This window comes from Hypanus sabinus, chromosome 10, assembly GCF_030144855.1.
Source record: "Hypanus sabinus isolate sHypSab1 chromosome 10, sHypSab1.hap1, whole genome shotgun sequence".
Lineage (NCBI taxonomy): Eukaryota > Metazoa > Chordata > Chondrichthyes > Myliobatiformes > Dasyatidae > Hypanus > Hypanus sabinus.
In genome coordinates, this window is record NC_082715.1 from 23887172 (window position 1) to 23910076 (window position 22905).

The window sequence follows — 22905 nt, forward strand, 5'->3', positions numbered from 1 at the left end:
AGCTTTAATGGAATTCTTGGGTTTTGGGAAGTGTTTTGAATCAATAAACTATAACATTGTGTGGGTGGGGGAATAGTTTTTAAGAATGTTGTGGCTTGTTATACCAAGGGTTTTTAGGGAGTGGTTAGATGTGGAATGTCATAAATTTTCTAACTTGTATGTTAGGAAACAAAGTTTAAATGTGCTGAGAATTTCACAAAATCAGACGTCAAATCAAGTTGTTTTTTATTGTTGACCATAACCTGCTGGTACAGTGCACAGTAAAAACAAAACTTCGTTCCTCCAGAATCATGGTGCTACATGAAACAACACAAAAGTACACTACACTGAGACAACTCAAGGCTACATTAGACTACATAAAACAACACAAAAACTACACTAGAGTGCAGACCTACACAGGACTACATAAAGTGCACCAAAATAGTGCAGGTCAGTGCAATAATCAATTAATAAGTGATAAACAAGACAATAGACACAGTAGAGGACAAATATCAATATAATAAATGATGTAGATGTCAGTCTAGACTCTGGGTATTGAGGAGACAAATGTTATATGAAGTGAAAGAGAAGGGGCTTCATCATGCCGACAATACAGTGGGATAGCTGAGAGAATAATTGCAGATGTGTTAAAAAGTGGCTGCTGGAGTTGATTTAACTGAATAGGCTGGATTTTGAACTATTTTCTGTCATTTTGTAAGTAGTTAGTAGGAGTTGAAAGTTGGCCAACATAATTCTCAGGCTTCTTGAATTATGAGCAGTACTGTCCAGCTTAGATATGTTTAGTGTTAGCTAGGAGGACCTGTAGCAATTGTTATGAAGTGGTAACTAGATGTTTTAAGTTCACTTTTGATTTTCCAAATAAAGGAATAACAAATCTAAACTAATTGAAATTGATTGTCAGAAAATAACAAATTTTAGAAATCATTCATATTAGTCTGTGCAGCTTTCCTTCTAGAATTTAAAAAATTCTGAATAACCATAATGTCTTTATGTAATTAATTTTAAATATTAAAATACATTTACCTTGTGTTTAAATTAAGAGATCTGATCTTTTTTTAAAAAGGTGATGGTCAGATGATCAGGAATAAGGAAAAGAAAATGGTTGTTAAGAGGCCAAAAGGAACCATAGAATATGAGGTAAGAATTCAGTTATTGATTTATAAGGTAAAATTACACTTAAATTTTGCTGACAAATTAGACCCAGTTATATCTATCCAAGAAAAAATGGGAATAAATAACCTTATGTAAGATGCTGATCATTAGAATGAGAGAGATGATTTTATTTGCAATATTTTATAGGCTGGGTCCCAAGACACAATTAACACCATTGCTTTGAAATTCAACATTACTCCAAATGAACTTGTACAAATGAACAAACTTTATAGTCGTGTTGTTGTTCCTGGTCAGGTATGGCTTCACTAATTACAGAAAGTTAAATTGTGCTAATTTAATAATACACTTAAATTTGGAGTTTGCATATATTTAAAGTGGCTTTGGTGCTTTCAGATCTTGTTTGTTCCAGAAGCACCATATTCTGCTGCAGCAAATTCCCCAGACTGTGGAAGCCCTCTGACTCCACCCTCATCAGATACAGAGTATGATAAACTTCCAGTAAGTATTGTTGTTATCCAATAGATTGTTCTGAAGGTAGTTTACTTGTAAATCTTATTATTGCAGCAACATTTTTAAAATGTAGTACAAAACTGTCAGCTGGAAAACATGAAATATTACCAATTACCAATTCGAATACGTTTGGTTGAGTTTTATCTACATAATTGTACTTACACTTAAATGACCAATTAACATTTACAGGATGCTGATCTTGCAAGAAAAGTAACAGCTAGGAATTTCCTCTCGTCACCTGTGCATTCCCAGCCCATTGTGAGGGTAACATCATCTGGTTCAGAAGATGATGAACCACTGACAGAGAAGTTTTTGAAAATGAATTGCAGATACATAACAGATGGCGAGGTAACCACTTCAATTTAATATATTTGAATTCTAAACATTTCAAATTTTCACTTTTTACATTATCAAAAAATTACCCTACGTTGTTGGTAGGAACTGAGGTATTGATAAGTTGTGTATCTAAATTCATGATGCTTGTTTCAATTGTACTAATAGTCCTTTCAGTGTTGATTTTTTTTTGGTTTGAAAAACATCATGAATTTTAAGATCATCTTGCATTTATTTTTGTTTATCTAAAAACATTTTACATACCTTGCCAGTAATAGATTTGATGTCTTCTCTCGGCAGCCCCTTGACAAAGCGTATCATCCTCAAGCCCTCCTGTTTTATGGCTTCTGATTTGGCTAAAGAGGCTAGTGGAAGTTGTAGGCTCTTCCACAGATGGGGCAGATGGCAGCTTAAAAAGCAGGCTGTCAGGTAGTCTACCTCTTTTGGTGTGGCCCTAAAGAGGTGTTGTGCCTACTGCCCAGTTCTTTGAAATGGCCTTTTTTTTTCCTGCCATGTATGTGGTGATGCTGGTGTCAGAATACCAAGTTCCTGAGCTATGAAAGCAGAACGGCTGTGCTGTTGTTGGGATTGTCCATGATGGTCCTGATATTCCAGATTACAAGCTTTCTATTTGTGCAGAGGAAGATACTTATGTAAGATTCCTTAAACATTGGTAGCCATTGTATACCAATTACAATGGAGGGAAGTGCCTGGTGTGAAAAGTGCCAGTCTTTGGCTCGAGAGTCATTGGCGAGGAGGCTGAGGGAGGAGACTACGCCAGGCACAATTGGAGAGGGTGAAGACATGACCACTAAGCTGATTCAGTGTGCTACGTGCATGATCTGGGAGGCCAGGGACACTGATGGTGCCCCCGGGTGCTACAGCTGTGGAAAGTATGTCCAGATTCAGCTTCTGAAGGAGCGTGTTGCGGCACTGACGAAAGAACTGGATGACCTCAGGTTTATCCGCGAAAACAAGGGTTTTCTGGACGGGATATACAGTGAGGTCATTACACCGAGGATACCGGAAGAGAGAAAGGGGGCGACGATGAGGAAGGAAAGGATGCTTGAAGTACAGGAGACCCCAGGGGATGTACCTCTCGTAAACAGGTTCACCTTCTTGGAAGCTGTCAGGGCAGAAGAGCCAGTCTGAGAGGTGGACAGGTCTGCAAACCGAAAATTGGTGCAGAAGCAGAGCCGAGGAGTCAGACATCAGGAAGAGCCATGGTAGTAGGGGACTCCATAGTAAGAGGTACCGAAAGGGGTTTCTGCGGCAACAGGCGAGATTTAAGGATGGTGTGTTGCCTCCCTGGTGCTAGGATCCAGGACATCATGGACCGATTGCAGGGAATCCTCAAGGGTGAAGGTGAACAGCCAGAAGTGGTAGTGCATGTCGACACAAATGACATCGGGAAGAAGAGGAAGGACATTCTGCAGCAGGACTTCAGAGAAGAAGGTTGAAAAGCAGGACTTCCAGGGTGGTTATCTCTGGTTTGCTTCCAGTTCCTTGTGCTGAAGAGGGCAGTTACAGGGAGATAATGGATCTGAATATGTGGCTGAGGAACTGGTGCAGGAAACAAGGCTTTACATTGTGATCTGTTTTGGGGTAGGGATGAATTGTACAAAAGGGACGGGTTGCACCTTAATAGGCAGGGGACCAGCATTCTGGCAGACAGGTTTGTCACTGCAACACAGATGTGTTTAAACTAAGTAGTGGGGGGGGGAGGGAATGAACTGGAAATATAAGGATGGAGTTAAAGGGAAAGTGAAAATAAGAAAAGTTAAAAAGGACAACAGAATCAATGGAGTAGAAAGCTCAAGAAAAGGTCATACAGTATGGCCAAGTGAAATAGGAATTGATATGAGAGGAGAAGGGAGTACCGAATTAAAAGTATTATATATGAATGCACGAAGTATAAGGAATAAAATAGCTGAATTTGTGGCTCAGTTGGAAATTGGCAAGTACGATGTTGTGGGAATAACTGAGACATGGCTTCAAGCGGACAAGGCCTCGGAAATTAATATTCAAGGATATACATCTTATCGAAAGTACAGACTGACTGGCAGAGGGGGTGGGGTGACTCTGTTGGTGAGGAATGATATTCAGTCCCTTGCCGGGGGGGACATAGAATCTGGGGATGTAGAGTCAGTATGGATAGAACTGAGAAATTCTAAGGATAGAAAGACCCTAATGGGAATTATCTACAGGCCCCCAAACAGCAGTCTGGATGTAGGCTGTAAGTTGAATGAAGAGTTACCTTTGCATGTCGCAAAGGTAATGATACAGTTGTCATGAGGGATTTCAACATGCAGGTAGACTGGGAGAATCAGAATGGTACTGGACCCCAAGAAAGGGAGTTTGTGGACTGCCTCCAAGATGGATTCTTAGAACAGCTTGTACTGGAGCCTACCAGGGAGAAGGCAATTCTAGATTTAGTGTTGTGCAATGAACCGGATTTGATCAGGGACCTTGAGGTAAAGGAACCATTAGGAGGTAGTGACCATAATATGATATGTTTTAACCTACAATTTGAGAAGGAGAACGGAAAATCGGATGTGTCAGTATTACAGTTGAACAAAGAGAACTATGGAGCTATGAGGGAGGAGCTGGCCAAAGTTCAATGGAACAATACCCTAGCAGGGATGACAGTGGAACAAAAATGGCAGGTTTTTCTGGGAATAATGCAGAAGGTGCAGGATCGGTTCATTCCAAGGAGGAAGAAAGATCCTAAGGGGAGTAAGGGGTGGCCGTGGCTGACGAGGGAAGTAAAAGGCAGTATAAAAATAAAAGAGAAGAAGTATAACATAGCAAAGATGAGCGGGAAACCGGAGGACTGGGAAGCTTTTAAAGAGCAACAGAAGATAACAAAAGAGGCAATATGCCAAGAAAAAATGAGGTACGAAGGTAAACTAGCCAAGAATATAAAGGAGGATAGTAAAAGCTTCTTTAGGTATGTGAATAGCAAAAAAATAGTTAAGACCAAAATTGGGCCATTAAAGACCGAAACGGATGAACTTATTACGGGGAACAAGGAAATGGCAGATGAGTTGAACAGGTACTTTGGATCTGTCTTCACTAGGGAAGACACAAACAATCTCCCAGATGTAATAGTGGCCAAAGGAACTAGGGTAAAGGATGAACTCAAGGGAATTTATATTAGGCAAGAAACGGTGTTGGATAAACTGTTGAGTCTGAAGGCTGATAAGTCCCCGGGACCTGATGGTCTGCATCCCAGGGTACTTAAAGAGGTGGCTCTAGAAATCGTGGACGCATTGGTAATTATTTTCCAATGTTCTATAGATTCAGGAGCAGTTCCTGCTGATTGGAGGGTGGCTAATGTTCAAGAAAGGAGGGAGAGAGAAAACAAGCAATTATAGACCGGTTAGCCTGACGTCAGTGGTAGGAAAGATGCTGGAGTCAATTATAAAAGAGGAAATTACGACACATTTGGATAGCAGTAGAAGGATCAGTCCGAGTCAGCATGGATTTATGAAGGGAAAATCATGCTTGACTAATCTTCTGGAGTTTTTTGAGGATGTAACTATGAAAATGGACAAGGGAGAGCCAGTGGATGTAGTGTACCTGGACTTCCAGAAAGCTTTTGATAAAGTCCCATATAGGAGATTAGTGGGCAAAAGTAGGGCACATGGTATTGGGGGCGGAGTACTGACATGGATTGAAAATTGGCTGGCTGACAGGAAACAAAGAGTAGTGATTAACGGGTCCCTTTCAGAATGGCAGGCTGTGACCAGTGGGTTACCGCAAGGTTTGGTGCTGGGACCGCTGCTGTTTACAATCTACATTAATGATTTAGATGAAGGGATTAAAAGTAACATTAGTAAATTTGCTGATGACACAAAGCTGGGTGGCAGTGTGAAATGTCAGGAGGATGTTATGAGAATGCAGGGTGATGGACAGGTTGGGTGAGTGGGCAAATGTATGGCAGATGCAGTTTAATGTGGATAAATGTGAGGTTATCCACTTCGTTGGCAAGAACAGGAAGGCAGATTACTATCTAAATGGAGTCAAGTTAGGAAAAGGGGAAGTACAACGAGATCTAGGTGTTCTTGTACATCAATCAATGAAAGCAAGCATGCAGGTCCAGCAGGCAGTGAAGAAAGATAATGGCATGCTGGCTTTTATAACAAGAGGAATTGAGTATAGGAGTAAAGAGGTCCTTCTGCAGCTGTACAGGGCCCTGATGAGACCCCACCTGGAGTATTGTGTGCAGTTTTGGTCTCCAAATTTGAGGAAGGACATTTTTGCTATTGAGGGAGTGCAGTGTAGGTTCACAAGGTTAATTCCCGGAATGGCGGGACTGTCATATGTTGAAAGATTGGAGCGACTGGGCTTGTATACACTGGAATTTAGAAGGATAAGAGGAGATCTGATTGAAACATATAAGATTATTAAGGGATTGGACACACTGGAGGCAGAAAGCATGTTCCTGCTGATGGGTGAATTCAGAATTAGAGGCCACAGTTGAAGAATAAGGGGTAGGCCATTTAGAACAGAGATGCGGAAAAACTTTTTCACCCAGAGAATGGTGGATATGTGGAATGCTCTGCCTCAGAAGGCAGTGGAGGCCAAGTCTCTGGATGCATTCAAGAGAGAGTTAGATAGAGCTCTTATAGATAGCAGGGTCAAGGGATATGGGGAGAGGGCAGGAACGGGGTACTGATTGTGTATGATCAGCCATGATCACAGTGAATGGTGGTGCTGGCTAGAAAGGCCGAATGGCCTACTCCTGCACCTACTGTCTATTGTCTATTACTACACAGATTTCACAGAGCAAAGTCTTAATCCAGTGGCAATTGAAGGTCAGTCTATTCTACATGAGATGTATACATGGATTTCTGGTGCAAAATTGTAATGAGATTTCTGAAGCTATTGCTAAATTTAAGCATGGTACAAGTTCCTTACCAGTCGCCTGCAAGACTATTTTATCATTTTAAATATTCAGAAGTGGAAAATACTATTTGAGGTGGTTGATAATCCCTTTTCTTCAAAATACAGATTGAAACAAGGTGTACCTTTTCACTTTGGTGAGGGGGGGTTGTCGAGAGGAATTTTACATTTTGTTGATTCTTTCGTTAATGTTTTATAGAGAAAGTCAGTTGGTCTGGATACCCAGTGCACCAACTCAAGATCGAGTTAGGTGTCACTTTGAAGAAACAAATGTAAGCATAAAAAATATAAACAGACAAAAACAATTTTGGAAGTTTTGAAACAAATGTGGAAGATGGAAAGAAAAATGAACCATTTGCATTTGTTTTCCACAATCTTAGAATATGTCAAAACATTTAATTGATAATGAACTGTAGTCACTACTTTTAAAATAATAAACGCTGCAGATAATTCATGTCCAAAAACACTCAAACAGCAATGTAGTCATTACCAGGTAACTTGCTTACCAATGTTGATTGAGGGTTTCAGAGGGAAAAGTTCTTTGTTCTACGATTATGTCTGTGGGATCTTTTATAAACAGCCAAGAGGATAGGCAGAGGTCTTGCTTTTATTAGCTGCACCACTGATGATGGAAAACACCATGGGTACACCAAATTTTGATTGTTGAGCCCAGAAGTTTCTGACTGAGAGATATGATTGCTACCAACTGAGCTGTGGCTGAAACTAAGTCTATGGATACCCATCATCTTCACTTCAGCTATCTTTATTCACCATCTATGTTCCAGAACCATTCACTGCATTTTCTTGAATCATATGTCCTCTTCAGTATTTTTCACCTCTGTTTTTGAATAATCGTCTCCCACATGTTCCTGTGGCACACTACACCAGTAAATACATCATTGAACAGTTTCAGTTTGACTCATTTCAAGCTGCTTCATATTGTGCCATCACCACACCACACAAGACAGTTTATTTCTGATTCGTGTCATTGCAAATTGCGGGATCTTGTTTTACTTGCATAACTGTAACTGACCATTACATTTTAACTGAAGTACTATGAAACTCAGCTGCAGAGGTGCTAGATAAACTCAACTGCAGAGGTGCTAGATAAAATTCAAGTCTTCCTAGAACTTAGAGTAACAGATGTAATAAGTTCTAGCAGGACATATATTCATTTAATACATTTAAAGCTGTTACTGAAGTATTCTAATTTTCCTTTTTACTGAAATAAAATTTCACATAAAATTTTCCCCTCATTAGGGCGTGGTTGGAGGTGTTATGATCGTCACTCCAAATAACATAATGTTTGATCCACACAAGTCTGATTCCCTTGTCATAGAAAATGGCTGTGAGGAGTATGGACTCATTTGTCCCATGGATGAAGTCGTATCCATTGCCTTGTACCCTGATATCTCGCACATGAAGATTAAAGATGCCCTTCCATCGTAAGTGGTTTGCATTGAGAAAAAATGTTTAATGTTTCTCCTTTTGCTTTTATGTGTTTTTTGTATGCCTTCAAATGTAAAACTTCATTATAATAGGCAGGTGTTTTGACCAACCATATTCAAACATGGCCAAACTGTCTCAAGAAACATAAAGCATGAAGAGGGTTAAAGAAACTAAGATTATTGTCTGTTCTACAAAGAAAATTACATTGTTCAGTTGAAACCAATAATGCTGAGAAAACATTTCTGTGATACATTAGAAGTATTTAATTTTGCTATATGCTTAAAGAATAAAATAACCTATTTCAAATTTGCTTTACCATTTTCCTTTGATTTCAATTATTTTTCAAAACATCAAGAATTCTGAGATTTGTTAGTAACATTAAGTGGTTCAACTTTTGTTACATTTTATTTGTTCTAAGTTATGTTTCTCATTGCCTTTGTTTTAATTTCAAGATTTCAGATTTTGTTCATCACTTTTGTGTTCATTTTTATTTTTGATTTAACATCCCATTTGCTGCATCATTTATCCTGACAGTGATGTACCAAAGGATCTCTCTCCCCTGTATAGGCCAGGAGATTGGGATGATCTATCTGCTGAGAGGGATCTAAATCCATTTAATCGCTTCAAGGGCATGAGTAAAAATCGCCAGGTGAAGACTTCTGATTCTTTGGAAAACCATTATCCTGTCCAAAACCGTATGGAAGATGCAGCTGATGAATGTTTTACTGAACTTGCACCATCTCCAGAAAAAGAGAAAAGTGTTGCAGCAAATGGTACTTCTGGAGGCATATCTGAACATGTATCAGAAATGACTGCAGCTCTGTCTGTCTTGAAAAGCCAAGAATATTGCAAAAATGACTCAGCTACTGAAGAGAAACCTTCAGAAATGCCTAAGCCTGTGGACTCTACGAAACTTGACTTACTTGTGAAAACTGATGAGTCCAATGACCAACAAACCATGCTTAAAGAATTGTTACTTGAACGCACTTCAAAAATATGCATTAATTCTTCTGGAAGTCCATTGCTAATATCTGGTGTTCCATTGGATGAGGGACTTTCTGTGGACAGTGAAATTACCTTTAATAGTGACGGTTCAATTATAACACCTGAGGGAATTCACCAAGATAATGACTTGAGCAAGGTTCCAACAGTGCAGATTTTGTCAACTGGTATGCATCCAGATAAGATTACCAAATCAGCTTTGAAGGAGGTAGTTGAAGACAATGTAGAAGCTGGCTGTCAATCAGAAATACAAGCTTTCTTTGACAAACTTAAAGGACCAATTGAAGGTAAGATTCAGAAATTTAATTTTTTTGTTCGGAATTGCGAAAAGCTTTACACAGAGAGAATCCGTCTCATTATGCTTCTCACTTTTCTGAATGAGCATTGCAAAGTGTGATTTTGATTGAGTAAAAAGGGCAATTGCTTAGCTGTTTACCATCATATTTTAAATAAAGTCACAAAGCCTTAATGAATTTCTGCTTTCCTGCTACAATTTCACTATCACTGGATCACCTGGACTGCTGGCTTTTGAACTTTGTCCATTAACTCTTGCTTTAACCATGCTTACAATTTTGTGCAGATAGCTCATGGATGGATTTGGGATTAAGATCAAGTGCATTTTTTAGGTTGCTGCATCTACCACTTATTGTTCGATCCAGCTCACAAGACCAAAGATCAATAATCAAAGTAAATTTATTATCAAAGTACATATATGTCACCTTATACAACCCTGAGAATAATGTTCTTGCAGGCATTCTTAGTAAACACAAGAAACATAATAGCAATGAAAGACCACACCCAACAAGACAGACCTACAACCAAAGTGTAAAAAACACCAAACTAAAAAGATGAGATGAATGAAGTTATCCCCTTTGCTTCAAGAACTTGATGGTTGAAGGATAACAAATGTTTATGAACTTGTTGGTATGGCTCTTGGGGCTCCTGTACCTCTTTTCTGATGGCAGGAATGTGAAGAGAGCATGGCCTGCATGGTGTTGGTCCTTGATGATGGATGCTGCTTTCCTGGGACAGCACTCCTTGCAAATGTGCTCATTGATGGGGAGGCTTTACCCATGACAGACTGGGCTGTACCCACTACTTCTTTGAAGGCTTTTCCATTCAAGGGCATTAGTGTTTCCATACCAAGCCATGATGTAGCCAGTCAGTGTACTCTCCACCAGACATCAAGAGAAGTTTGTCAAAGATTTAGGTGCCTAACCAAATCTTTGCAAACTCCTTTTAAAAAAAAAAGTAAATGTGCTACTGTGCTTTCTTCGTAATGGCACTTACATGTTGGACCCAGGACAAATCCTCCAAAATGGTAACACCAAAGAATTTAAAGTTGCTGACCCTCTCAACCTCTGACCCCCAATAAGGACTGACTCACAGACTTTCTAATGTTCCTCTCCTAATTCCAAAATTTCATTTTTCTATAGTTGTTATTCCTGTTTACAAATATAGAATAAGAACTATAGAAACAAGAATATAGTAAACTTGCTATGTTTGTCGGAGCTGTCTCAATACTGTTCCCAATACATTACTGGCCACTGGCTTTTTATTCTCTAAGTTATTTAATATAATTGAATTGTACAATATAGAAACTGACCCTTCACACCACATTCATGCTGACTTTCTTTTGTCCATCTACATTAATCCCATTTGCCCACATTAGGTCTTTATCCTTCTGAACTTTACCTATTAAATTACTTTTCTAAACATTCCTTAAAAGCGCTACCTCCTTCAACATTGAGTTTCCAGTATCATAAACTCTCAGGGGCTGGGGAAACTTGCCCCTCAAATTCCCATTGAAATTCTTTCCTTGCCTTAAACCTATGCTATCCTGTTTCTGAAGCTGCCACCATGGACTAGCTAACCTATTTGTGCCTCTTATAATGTTGCATTCCTTTATATTCCTTTGCCTACTTTGTTCCAGGATAAAGAACCCTAGCTTATATCATATCTCCCCATAACTAAAGTCCTTCAGTCGAGGCAACATCCTGATTATCAGTATTTTCCCACAGATGATTTTCCCTGCAGCTTTTAAATTTACTGTCAAAGCTAATTCAGTAGCCACAGCACCAGCCCCCCCCCCCCCACCAAGTTCTTATAAACTACTGCTCCATCTCCAAATCTCCATTATCTATTCCCTCTGCAGTCTTTAGTCAAGTCATTTTATTGTCATTTCGACCATAACTGCTGGTACAGTACATAGTAAAAACGAGACAACGTTTTTCAAGACCATGGTGTTACATGACACAATACAAAAAATTAGACTGAACTACATAATAAAAAAAAACAACACAGAGAAAGCTACACTAGACTACAGATCTACACTGGACTGCATAAAGTGCACAAAAACAGTGCAGGCATTACAATAAATAATAAACAGGACAATAGGGCAAGGTGTCAGTCCAGGCTTTGGGTATTGAGGAGTCTGATAGCTTGGGGGAAGAAACTGTTACATAGTCTGGTCGTGAGAGCCAGAGTGCTTCAGAGCCTTTTCGCAGACGGCAGGAGGGAGAAGAGATTGTATGAGGGGTGCGTGGGGTCCTTCATAATACTGTTTCCTTTGCGGATGCAGCGTGTAGTATAAATGTCCGTGATGGCTGGAAGAGAGACCCCGATGATCTTCTCAGCTGACTTCACTATCCCCTGCAGTCTTGTGATCCAAGATGGTGCAATTTCCGAACCAGGCAATGATGCAGCTGCTCAGGATGCTCTCAAAACAACCCCTGTAGAATGTGATGAGGATGGGGGGTTGGAGATGGATTTTCCTCAGCCTTTGCAGAAAGTAGAGACACTGCTGGGCTTCCTTTGCTATGGAACTGGTGTTAAGGGACCAGGTGAGATTCTCCGTCAGGTGAACACCAAGAAATTTGGTGCTCTTTACGATCTCTGCCGAGGAGCCATCGATATTCAGCGGGGAGTGGTCGCTCTGTGCCCTCCTGAAGTCAACAACCATCTCTTTTGTTCACATTAAGAGACAGGTTCTTGGCTCTGCACCAGTCTGTTAGCCGCTGCACCTCCTCTCTGTAAATTGACTCGTCGTTCTTGCTGATGAGACCCACCACGGTCATGTCATTGGCAAATTTGATGATATGGTTCGAGCTGTGTGTTGCAGCACAGTCATGGGTCAGCAGAGTGAACAGCAGTGGACTGAGCACGCAACCTTGGGGAGCCCCCATACTCAGTGTGATGGTGTTGGAGATGCTGCTCCTGATCCGGACTGACTGAGGTCTCCCAGTCAGGAAGTCTAGGATCCAGTTGCAGAGGGAGGTGTTCAGGCCCAGTAGGCTCAGCTTTCCAGTCAGTTTCTGAGGGATGATTGTGTTGAATGCTGAACTGAAGTCCATGAACAGCATCTGAACATATGTGTTTTTAGACACATAGCCTCCCAAATTCATGTCTCTTTTACTTGAAGTTTTTAATTTGGATCAACCAGGTTTCCAGTCTGTTACAACACTGAAGCAGGCCCAACTAATCACTAGTGAGATCCTATGTGATTGTAATGAAGGTAATCTGTCCTTTTCCACTATGACCTTTCTGCAAACTTGATGGTGGTTAGTTGATTATCCTACTCTTTTCTAACATCTCCGTAGCTGGATAGTACCACACTCACCTGCTTCCATTATTTGTAATCTGAGCCTAGCCTGAGAATTAGTAGTGATTGCTTATTATTCTACAGCTACATCTTTGTCTGTTACCCACTACTAGATGGTGCTCCTCAGTTTAAAATAAAGATCCAAAATATTGGCATAATTTTCTACATTCACTATTCAATCTTTGACCCCTATGATCTAGATGTTGAATTGTTTGTCCTCCATCCAGGGGTGGATGAGTTTAAATTTCTTTCAATTATATGAGGAAGACTGAATTCTGTTTACTAGTAACATCTGAAATTGAACTTGACACTTGTGATCTTGTTCTCTTTTTTAGAGTTCATGTTCTTGCCAAAATTTCCTATTCTCTTAACCTGCTGCTGCAAGACCCTTGCCACATCTGTGTTACTATTAAGTTGGTTTTTCTGATGTATTCTTGGACTCTGATACTATTTTATTCTCCATAAACTTAATGCCCTTCAGAGTTCTGTTCTGTGTTCTAACTTGCAGAATTTTAATTCCTTGTGTTGTCTCATTGCTAATTTAAGCACATCAGAGTTTAAAAAAGATTGTCCTTGTTTCAACTCCCTCCATAATTTTGCCTTTTCTTTATCTATAATCTCCTCCAACACTAGAACTTTCAGGTATTTACACTGCTCCAATTCCAGACTCTTGCACCATTATGAATTTAATCACTGTTTTGTTAGATGGCATGTCTTCAGCTGTAAAAGCCTTAAATACAGGAATGCTTTTTTTACTTCCTTTTAAAGATGCTCTTTCAAAGCTAACCCACTGACCATACCTTGGGGCATCTGTATTAGTTTCCTCAGTTTATTAGTTTGGTAATTCAGGTGAGATTTACTTCAGATTTATTTCGCTAGTGGATTTGTGTCACAGAATGTTGAAGGAGTGCATACCAGCTGTACACACGAGTAATCCAAGCAGTTTCACATCCCCACTCTCTCCTCATTGTCAAGCAAATGCTTTTCCTTCCAGATGTCTATTCAACTTTTTGAATGATGCTATTTAATCTGGCATTTCATCCTAGATGCACTGCTTGGGAGTGGGGGACAGGGAGGTGAAGAGAAGACGACTTGTGATTCTTTTAACGGTTAGCTTAGTTTCATGCCCCTAGATCATCTTTCCTCCACTGGCAGCAATTCTCTCTGCATAGTTTTGTGTCTTTTTGATGATATAAATAGTTTCACCACAACTCCTTGTAAGGACTCCCTTTGCCAGGAACAACATAGTCATCTCCAGCATATCCATAACTTTTGTTTTGTATCAATAGACAATAAACAATAGGTGCAGAAGTAGACCATTCGGCCCTTCGAGCCTGCACCACCATTCTCAGATCATGGCTGATCATCTACCATCAATACCCGGTTCCTGCTTTGTCCCCATATCCCTTGATTCCCCTATCCATACGATACCTATCTAGCTCCTTCTTGAAAGCATCCAGAGAATTGGCCTCCACTGCCTTCTGAGGCAGTGCATTCCACACCCCCACAACTCTCGGGGAGAAGAAGTTTTTCCTTAACTCTGTCCTAAATAACCTACCCCTTATTCTTAAACCATGCCCTCTGGTACTGGACTCTCCCAGCATCTGGAACATATTTCCTGCCTCTATCTTGTCCAATCCCTTAATAATCTTAAATGTTGCAATCAGATCCCCTCTCAATCTCTTTAATTCCAGCGTGTACAAGCCCAGTCTCTCTAACCTTGGAATTCTTTTGGTAAATCTCTTATGCAAAGTCTTCACCTTTGCTAAAGTGTACCAAACATTTACTTTACAGATTCTTTGTATTTTTTTGATAGTCCAGGAGAAATGTACTTAGAGATTGTTTGAAGCTTGGATGCTTTACAAAGGGTCAGTATATTTTAAGAAAAATGTAGATAACATTTTGAAACAGAAGAAGAATTGAGTTTTGTCTAAGACTTTTGTGGTATCATTATGGTTTCAATGGCCACAAGCTGTCCTGTCACAGTTTCTGTCTATATTCAAAATGTACAAATGGCCCCAGCCCTTGATTTTTCTCTCAGGCTGATTCATTCAGATTGGTAACTCTGCATCTGATGAACAGCAATCAGGAAAGAAAATTTTCATTATTTGGCTGATTTTTTTTTAAGTCATAATTTTATCATTATTGTAAGCTAAACAAAGAATGTATTAGAAATGACAAAAATCTTTTTCTAAAGTTTTTTCTACAAGGGGAATCTAGAGAAAAGGAGGATAATCAGAAGCCAGAGTTATGAGATCTGTTATTTATCATTTTCCAAAAGCCAGTATCAACTTTCATGGAGTTAGTTAGTCTGACTAGTTTCATTCACAACTTTTCTTTTGGTTACCCTTTTGGCTATGTTTTGCCACATCCCACAAGTTTTGTTTGAATTTCTGCATTGATTAGCAATGCTTATTGTTTAGTCTTTTAAGAATTGTACATCCTCAGCTTTTGTTTTCAATACCATTGTTCATTTTCAATTGTAGTTATAATGTTGATTTTAATTCTTTAGACATGCTTCCATCAAAGGAGGAGAAGAGTAAAAAACCACCCATGTTCCTTTGCATTAAAGTTGGGAAACCAATGCGAAAGTCATTCGTGTCGTATGGCATCACAAAAATACACCAAAATGTGAAGAGGGAGAAGCAGCCAGAATATTGGTTTGCAGTTCCACAAGAAAGGTAATTTTTTGAATATTTCATAAAGCTGCTGTATCTGAATTTTCCAACAAATGTATACTTCAGCTTATTTTAAAGCTTTGCACTAACTTGAAATCAAATTTGCATGGAGATAACATTGAGAATTTTATTTTTCAGTATCTTTAATCCAATGGAAATCTCTGCTTCATAGAGCTGAAAGTTGATGTGAATCATAACTTATCTTTCCCCTACATGATTACTGTTTTGACTCTGTATTTCAATATTCTGATGCAAGGTCATCAGCCTGAACAATTAACCTTTTTAACCTTCGTACATGCTACTTGATCTGCTGAGTTTTTCCAGAATTATGTGGTTTTATTTCAAGTTCAAAATTGTATTAGATTTGATACTATATATTGATTGGATAGATTTACTGTCCAATCTATTAAATTCAGTAGGTTTTCAAATTCTGTTATTTCAACACAGTTCTGAAGATATTCATTTTTTGTTTAGTGTAATTGCTGTGAAGTCTAATAGTGTAGTTAACCCTCTTTGATTTATCTGATAATTGAATGAGACCTAAAAACAGATATTGATGTTCTGAGTAAAGCAGTGACAAAAGTTCAGAAGAGTTTTTTGAAACTCACAAATTCTTACAGAGCTGGATGCTGGAAGGATATTTCCTCTGAGTTTGGAGTTTAGAACTGACGATCATAGTTCAGTAAAGGGATCAATTATTTAGGGTTGTGATGAGAAGAAGTTTATTTTTGCAGAGTTAGAAGTTTTATAATTTTCAATTCCAGTGAGCTGTGAAGGTCTGCTCATTGATTCATGTTTTGAATACATTCACTAAATATCTGGATATTATAGGATTCAAGAGATTTGGAATTGGTGTAGAATGATAGCATTGAGATAGAGGATCAGTCATGATTATTTTGAATGGCAAAGCAGGCTCAAAGTGTTCTACTATATATTCTTAAGTTATAGTTAAGAATATAGTTATAGTTAAATATATTGTCTGGTGAGATGTCCATAGCATCTAGAACTAAATCTTTCTCTAAACCACCATCACAAAAACTGAGCAGCATATTATTATTGCTGTGTGGAAACTTGTTGCTTTATCCCTATGTAAAAAGAATGGTAACACTTCACTAATATTTCATTGCCTATAAAAGCATTTTGAACTCTTGAAAGGAGCCAGGGAAATGAGGTGTAATATACGTGCAAGTTGTTTATTACTGCATTGTATTTCACTGCGGTCAATTTTGTTGATGGTAGGGAATATGCTCATGCGTATTGTTATTCTATATGTTCTTGCTCCAACTGTTACTTGCCCTCATTTTCATAACAACAAAAATAGGATTTTCTACTTTTAGATCACTGCATTAAATAAATGGTTAACTGTCCAGTTAAAATGTATATCAGTACATAGTAGAGATTTTATCAAAGATCAATGACATTAACTCAACCAAGTGGACATCCCCGTATGTGTGTTATCTAAAGCTCTGCCGTACTAAAAGGAAGTTGGAATTATTACAAGAGAAATATCCATTAATTTGCTTTCTGAGCAGGTTGCTCAGGAATTTATTATATTGATATAATTATAAAACAGCTATGTAAGATTAAAATGCCTTGTATGTCCTGTTACTTATAGTAAGTTTCTCCTTCACAACATGTTCTAGATATGTGGTAGGGATACAGAGACATTTGGTGTTCTTTCTCAGTTTTTTTCCCTTAAATTATTTGACATTATAAAACATTACAGAACTTAATTAATTTTACTTAAATTTAATTAACAATGGCAAAGGAATCTTATATCTCCTGTCATTTTTTGTTTGAGGATTGGCAAGATCTTTCATTGTACAATAAAACTTTGTGCCAAAAATTGAATTATCGAACGTGTTGCTTCACTAAACTAACACAGTTGTACTGCCAATCTTTTTGAACTATTTAAGCCTGATTGGAAATAGGGCATTACGCAAGTCAAATATGCCTGTTCAGCAATGTACTAACTTGTGCAAATATCCAGGTTCAATCTTATTTTAATAGTTCAGTCAGGGGCTTATCTGCAATAATGCCTAAAATACAGAAATATGGATATTAAATTCAATCTAGATCTTGGGGCAGAACTTAATGAATTGTCTTTGCACTCTTATAAAGAAGTAGAATGTTCTATTGAAGTTAATTGAAACAACCACTGTCTACATTAAACTACCTTATTACACTGTCCAGATTATATGGTTGATTTGGAGGTAGTAATGATATGGTTAGAGCTGCTATATAAGGCAGAAGGTTGTGGTGGAGGGAGTACATTATGATTGGGGGGGTTGTGACTAGTAGTGTCCCACAAGGATCTGTTCTGGGACCTCTACTTTTTGTGATTTTTATTAATGACCTGGATTTGGGGGTAGAAGGTGGGTTGGCAAGTTTGCAGACGACACAAAGGTTGGTGGTGTTATAGATAGTGTAGAGGATTGTTGAAGATTGCAGAGAGACATTGATAGGATGCAGAAGTGGCAGATGGAGTTCAACCTGGAGAAGTGTGAGGTGGTACACTTTGGAAGGACAAACTCCAAGGCAGAGTACAAAGTAAATGGCAGGATACTTGGTAGTGTGGAGGAGCAGAGGGATCTGGGGGTACATGTCCACAGATCCCTGAAAGTTGCCTCACAGGTAGATAGGGTAGTTAAGAAAGCTTACGGGGTGTTAGCTTTCATAAGTCGAGGGATAGAATTTAAGAGTCACGATGTAATGATGCAGCTCTATAAAACTCTGGTTAGGCCACACTTGGAGTACTGTGTCCAGTTCTGGTTGCCTCACTATAGGAAGGATGTAGAAGTATTGGAAAGGGCACAGAGGAGATTTACCAGGATGTTGCCTGGTTTAGAGAGTATGGATTATGATCAGAGATTAAGGGAGCTAGGGCTTTACTCTTTGGAGAGGAGGATGAGAAGAGACATGATAGAGGTATACAAGATATTAAGAGGAATAGATAGAGTGGATAGCCAGCACCTCTTCCCCAGGGCACCACTGCTCAGGACAAGAGGACATAGCTTTAAGGTAAGCGGAGGGAAGTTCAAGGGGGATATTAGAGGAAGGGTTTTTTTTTAAATATTAGTTTTTTTCTACATTTTCTACATAGTTACAGATAAAAAAAACCCAGATCAAAATGAAGAACATTGATACAGTGCAAAAATAAACAATAAATAATAATGATACAAAGAAAAATAATTGAAAAAGCACCCAAATTGAAGACATGTAAAATTAGTATCCTCCCCAAGCCCCGCAACAAAAAAAAACTCCAGACCAACCACAACACAATATGGAGAATAAAAATCAGGACAATCATGCCCCCAGAACTGTAACTACACTTAGCAACAGAAGATATTAATGCCTACTGCCAAAAAAAAGGATCTGAAAGCAAGGGACCGAAAGATTCAATCCCTTTACATTCCAGCTCACAAATTTAAGTGTATTAACCATTATCAATTGTTAGTGCATAGAAGGCAGCAGGCATATAAAAAGTCAAGCAGTACAATAACAATCTGGGAGCAAAAATGTAAACATAGATTTGTAGAATCAAAACAGAAACATGTCCTGAGTAACAAAGGAAGGCAAAAGAAACAGTGAGTCGTGTTGGAACTGGAGAACCCACCCCATCCTCGCAACCCAAAACTAGATGGCTACCAAAAAAAAGCAGCTAGCTCTACCAAAAAAATTAACCCAAGTATGACTTCCAGTTCTGTGTCGTTAACAACAGTTCCATATAAATACTATAGCAAATGGTAACTAGTTTATGCATTAGAAAACATAATTACAAATAGGAACAACTTCAACAGAAGTATAAAACTTAATACAAAGAAAATCAGAAGAAAACCAAAACTAACCTACCCGCGAAAAATTATAGAAGATTAAAAGAAAAAAAAGGAGGGAGAAAAGGGGGAAATTATAGATTCGAAGAGAGTACTTATCAACCATTTACAGAAAAAAAAAGCAAAACTTAAACTATGAATCAACCAACAGGGAGGCCTTCAATAAAAACTCCAAGCCTCCAAAACAAGATAGAGTCAATTGTAGATCTCTATAAATAAAGTTATACAAGAATAAAATAGATTACACAAGTACAATCTAAACGTCCGCAGGGAAACATTAAACTCGGATTATCTATTTAGGAAAAACGCACCAAGTCCAGGGAGAGATTGTCTACAGTCCTTAGAGTTTCAATAGATAATGTCTGAATTATTCAAGTAAAGTCTGAGTCCGGAAAAAATAGCTTTACTACAAGAGGTACTTATCCACCAATTTTAAAAGGTCAGACCGGGTTCCGGAGGAGACGGGATGACCGGGAGACTTCCAACAAATACCTCAGCCTCCTTCACTGATTTAAACCATTTATATTCTCCAGTAGTAAGCGTAATTCAAAGATCGGCTGGGTTTCGAAGGGAGGGTCTGAGTCCGCGATCAAAAAGCACTTTCATTACACCTTTAAACTCAGCACGCATCTTCAGAACCTGGGGGGCAAAATCCTCCACAAAACGAATGACTGTATTTTGAAAAGCAAAAGTAGCTCTGTGGCATGCCTCCATAATCAAACGGTTTTTCACCTGGTATTGATGAAAGCACAAAATTACCGGCCGTGGGCGAGAGCCCAGAATTGCAGGGGGAATGTAGATCCTGTGTGCCCTTTCAAGCTCAGGTGGAGTCGGAAGAAATTCTTTCCCAAAAATCTCACAGAGGAAATCGGAGAAAAATTTCACGGGAGAGCCCTGTTCGGTGGCCTCTGGCAAACCAAGAATTCGTAGATTGCAACGTCTGCTCCGGTTTTCAAGATCCACCATTTTGGAAAAACGTTTACAATTCTTCTCTAGGCTGGAACAGAGAGTTTTGAGAAATTGAACACGGCATTTTAAATCTTAAGAAGTTGAGTCGATGCAAGATAAATGTTCAGCATGTTCGTCCACTCTAGCGTTGATCCGATCCAATTTGACATCCAGCTGGTTGAAAGAAGTTCTAAATTCCTTTAAAATATCTTGTCGATGCTGTTCCAAAGCAGCGAGAATATCAGCCGGCAAAGCCGTATAAGTTTCCTTTTTCCGGGTTTTAGTACTTTTGGTAGCCATTATAAAATAGATGTGTTCGCAGGCAAGTAAAAGAAACCTAATAAAATACCTAACTAAGGTTTAAGAATGGAGACATATAGTGCAAAGTTAGGGAGAATGACGGAGCAAAAGTTCGGAGCAGCTAAACAATCGCCATCTTACCAGAAGTCGGAAGGTTTTTTTACTCAGAGAGTGGTTGGTGTGTGGAATGCACCGCCTGAGTCAGTGGTGGAGGCAGATACACTAGTGAAGTTTAAGAGACTACTAGACAGGTATATGGAGGAATTTAAGGTTGGGGGTTATATGAGAGGCAGGGTTTGAGGGTCGGCACAACATTGTGGGCCAAAGGGCCTGTAATGTGCTGTACTATTCTATGTTCTATATCTATGAACAACTGAATATTGGGTCAAGCTGTGTCATAGAGAAGTACAGCACAGAAACGGGCACTTAGGCCCTCTGAGTCTGGTCTGACCATAAACCACACAGTTCTACACATCTGAAGTTAGTCTTATTTTTAATTCTGCCCACATTCTTATCAATACCACCCAGAAATTACTACTCACCTATACAATGTGCCTTCCTACACTAGAGAAACCAAATGCAAATAGGCAATCACTTTATACAAGAGTCTGCAGGCATGATCCTGAGTTTCCCATTGCCTCCTACCTTTAGTTCACACTGCCATTTCTGGGGCCTGACCAGGTAGATCCTCAAGCATTGTCAGAAGCTAGGGAAGACATTGCAGGGGCCCTGCAAAGGTATTTACATCATTTTAAGTGACAGGTGAGGTACTGGAAGACTGGAATGTGACACATGTCTTGCATTTATTTAGGTAAGTTCTACAGGAATAAGACAAGGAACTCTGGTAAGCATAACATTAGTGGTGGGAATTAGAATTGTTTTATTATTGTCGCATGTACTGAAATACAGTGAAAGGTTTGTCTTGCCTACTGTTCATACAGATCAAGTCATTACATGTTGCATAAGGTACAAAGTTTGTAGAATATGGTAAAATAGCAATGCAGAGTAAAGTGTAACAGCTACAGAGAAAGTACAGTGCAGTTAATCAATAAAGTGCAAGATCATAAAGAAGTAGCTTATGAGATCAAGTTCAGCTTATCATGTCAGGGAACCATTTAATAGTTTTATAACAACTAGGTAGAAGATGTCCTTGAGACTGGTGATACGTGATTTCAGATTTTTGTATCTTCTACACAATTGAAGTTACTGTAGGAGATTCTGAGGGGCAGGATTGTCTACACAAACTTTAGCAAGGTCTTTAAGGGCCTACGAAGTGGGATGGTCTAGAAGATTAGATTATACACAATCTGATGTGAGCTAGCCAGTTAGGTACAACACAGATTTGGTGGATGGAGTCAAGGGTGGAAGTAGAGGGTTGTTTATTTTTTAGACTTAAGATCTTTGACTGCAGGGGTGGTGCTGGGTCTATTGTTGATTAAAATTTATATTAATGGTTTGCATGACAACATAGTTGGCATGATTAGTAATTTTGCAGGTGACAGCAAAATTGGTGGTATAGTGGACAGTAAGGAGGGTAATCTAAGGTTATAATAATTGGGAAAGTAGGCCAGAGAATGGCAGATGGAATTTAATTTGGCAAAGTGTTTTTTTTGCAGTTTGGAAAGTTAAACTAGTGCAGGACTTGTATGGTAAGTAGCAGAGCCCTGGAGCATGTTGTAAGATGGAGAAATCTAAAAGATTGAATACTCGAATTGGGACATTAAGTTGCAACTAAACAAGTCATTGGTGACACCACACTTGAAGTATTGTGTGCATATATGGTTGCCCAGCTATAGGAAGGATACCTTAAAGATGAAAAGGGCGCAGAAATGTTTCTAGGGGATGTTACTGGATCTGGAGGGCTTGAAGCGTATGAGAGGCTGGATAGATTGAGACTATTTTCCCTGAAGCATGAGAGGCTGAGGTGAGACCTTGTGGAGCTGGATGAAAATCAGATGAGCAATGGTTACAGTCTTTTCTCCAGGGTATGGGAGAGAGGAAAGATTTAAAAAGGACCTAAGGGGCGTCATTTTCCATACGGAGATAGGCGGCTATATGTTATGAGTTGCCTGAGGAAGTTGTCGATGCAGGTACAATGACAATGTTGAAAAATATATGAAAAAGGGGTGTTCAGAGAGATGGCCAGTTGCACGCAAATGGAACTAGCTGGGGTAGAGAACTTGGCATACACTGATGGGTCTGTTATATTTCTGTGTAACTTTGACTCTAT

At 39.0% G+C, this 22905-nt stretch overlaps 1 protein-coding gene across 4 annotated transcripts in view; it reads left to right on the top strand.

Annotated features, from left to right (window-relative positions):
- The window catches only part of LOC132400500 (nuclear receptor coactivator 7-like), a 124265-nt gene that overhangs the window by 72642 nt on the left and 28718 nt on the right, over positions 1-22905 (top strand). For 3 of the 4 annotated variants that reach the window (XM_059981506.1, XM_059981505.1, XM_059981504.1), the window contains exons 4-10: positions 1064-1137; positions 1300-1407; positions 1507-1611; positions 1813-1971; positions 8125-8309; positions 8848-9602; positions 15429-15597. In XM_059981506.1, the coding sequence (XP_059837489.1) occupies positions 1064-1137; positions 1300-1407; positions 1507-1611; positions 1813-1971; positions 8125-8309; positions 8848-9602; positions 15429-15597 (1555 nt within the window). The remainder of the gene's footprint in view (positions 1-1063; positions 1138-1299; positions 1408-1506; positions 1612-1812; positions 1972-8124; positions 8310-8847; positions 9603-15428; positions 15598-22905) is intronic. The other variant, XM_059981507.1, reaches the window with a different exon arrangement.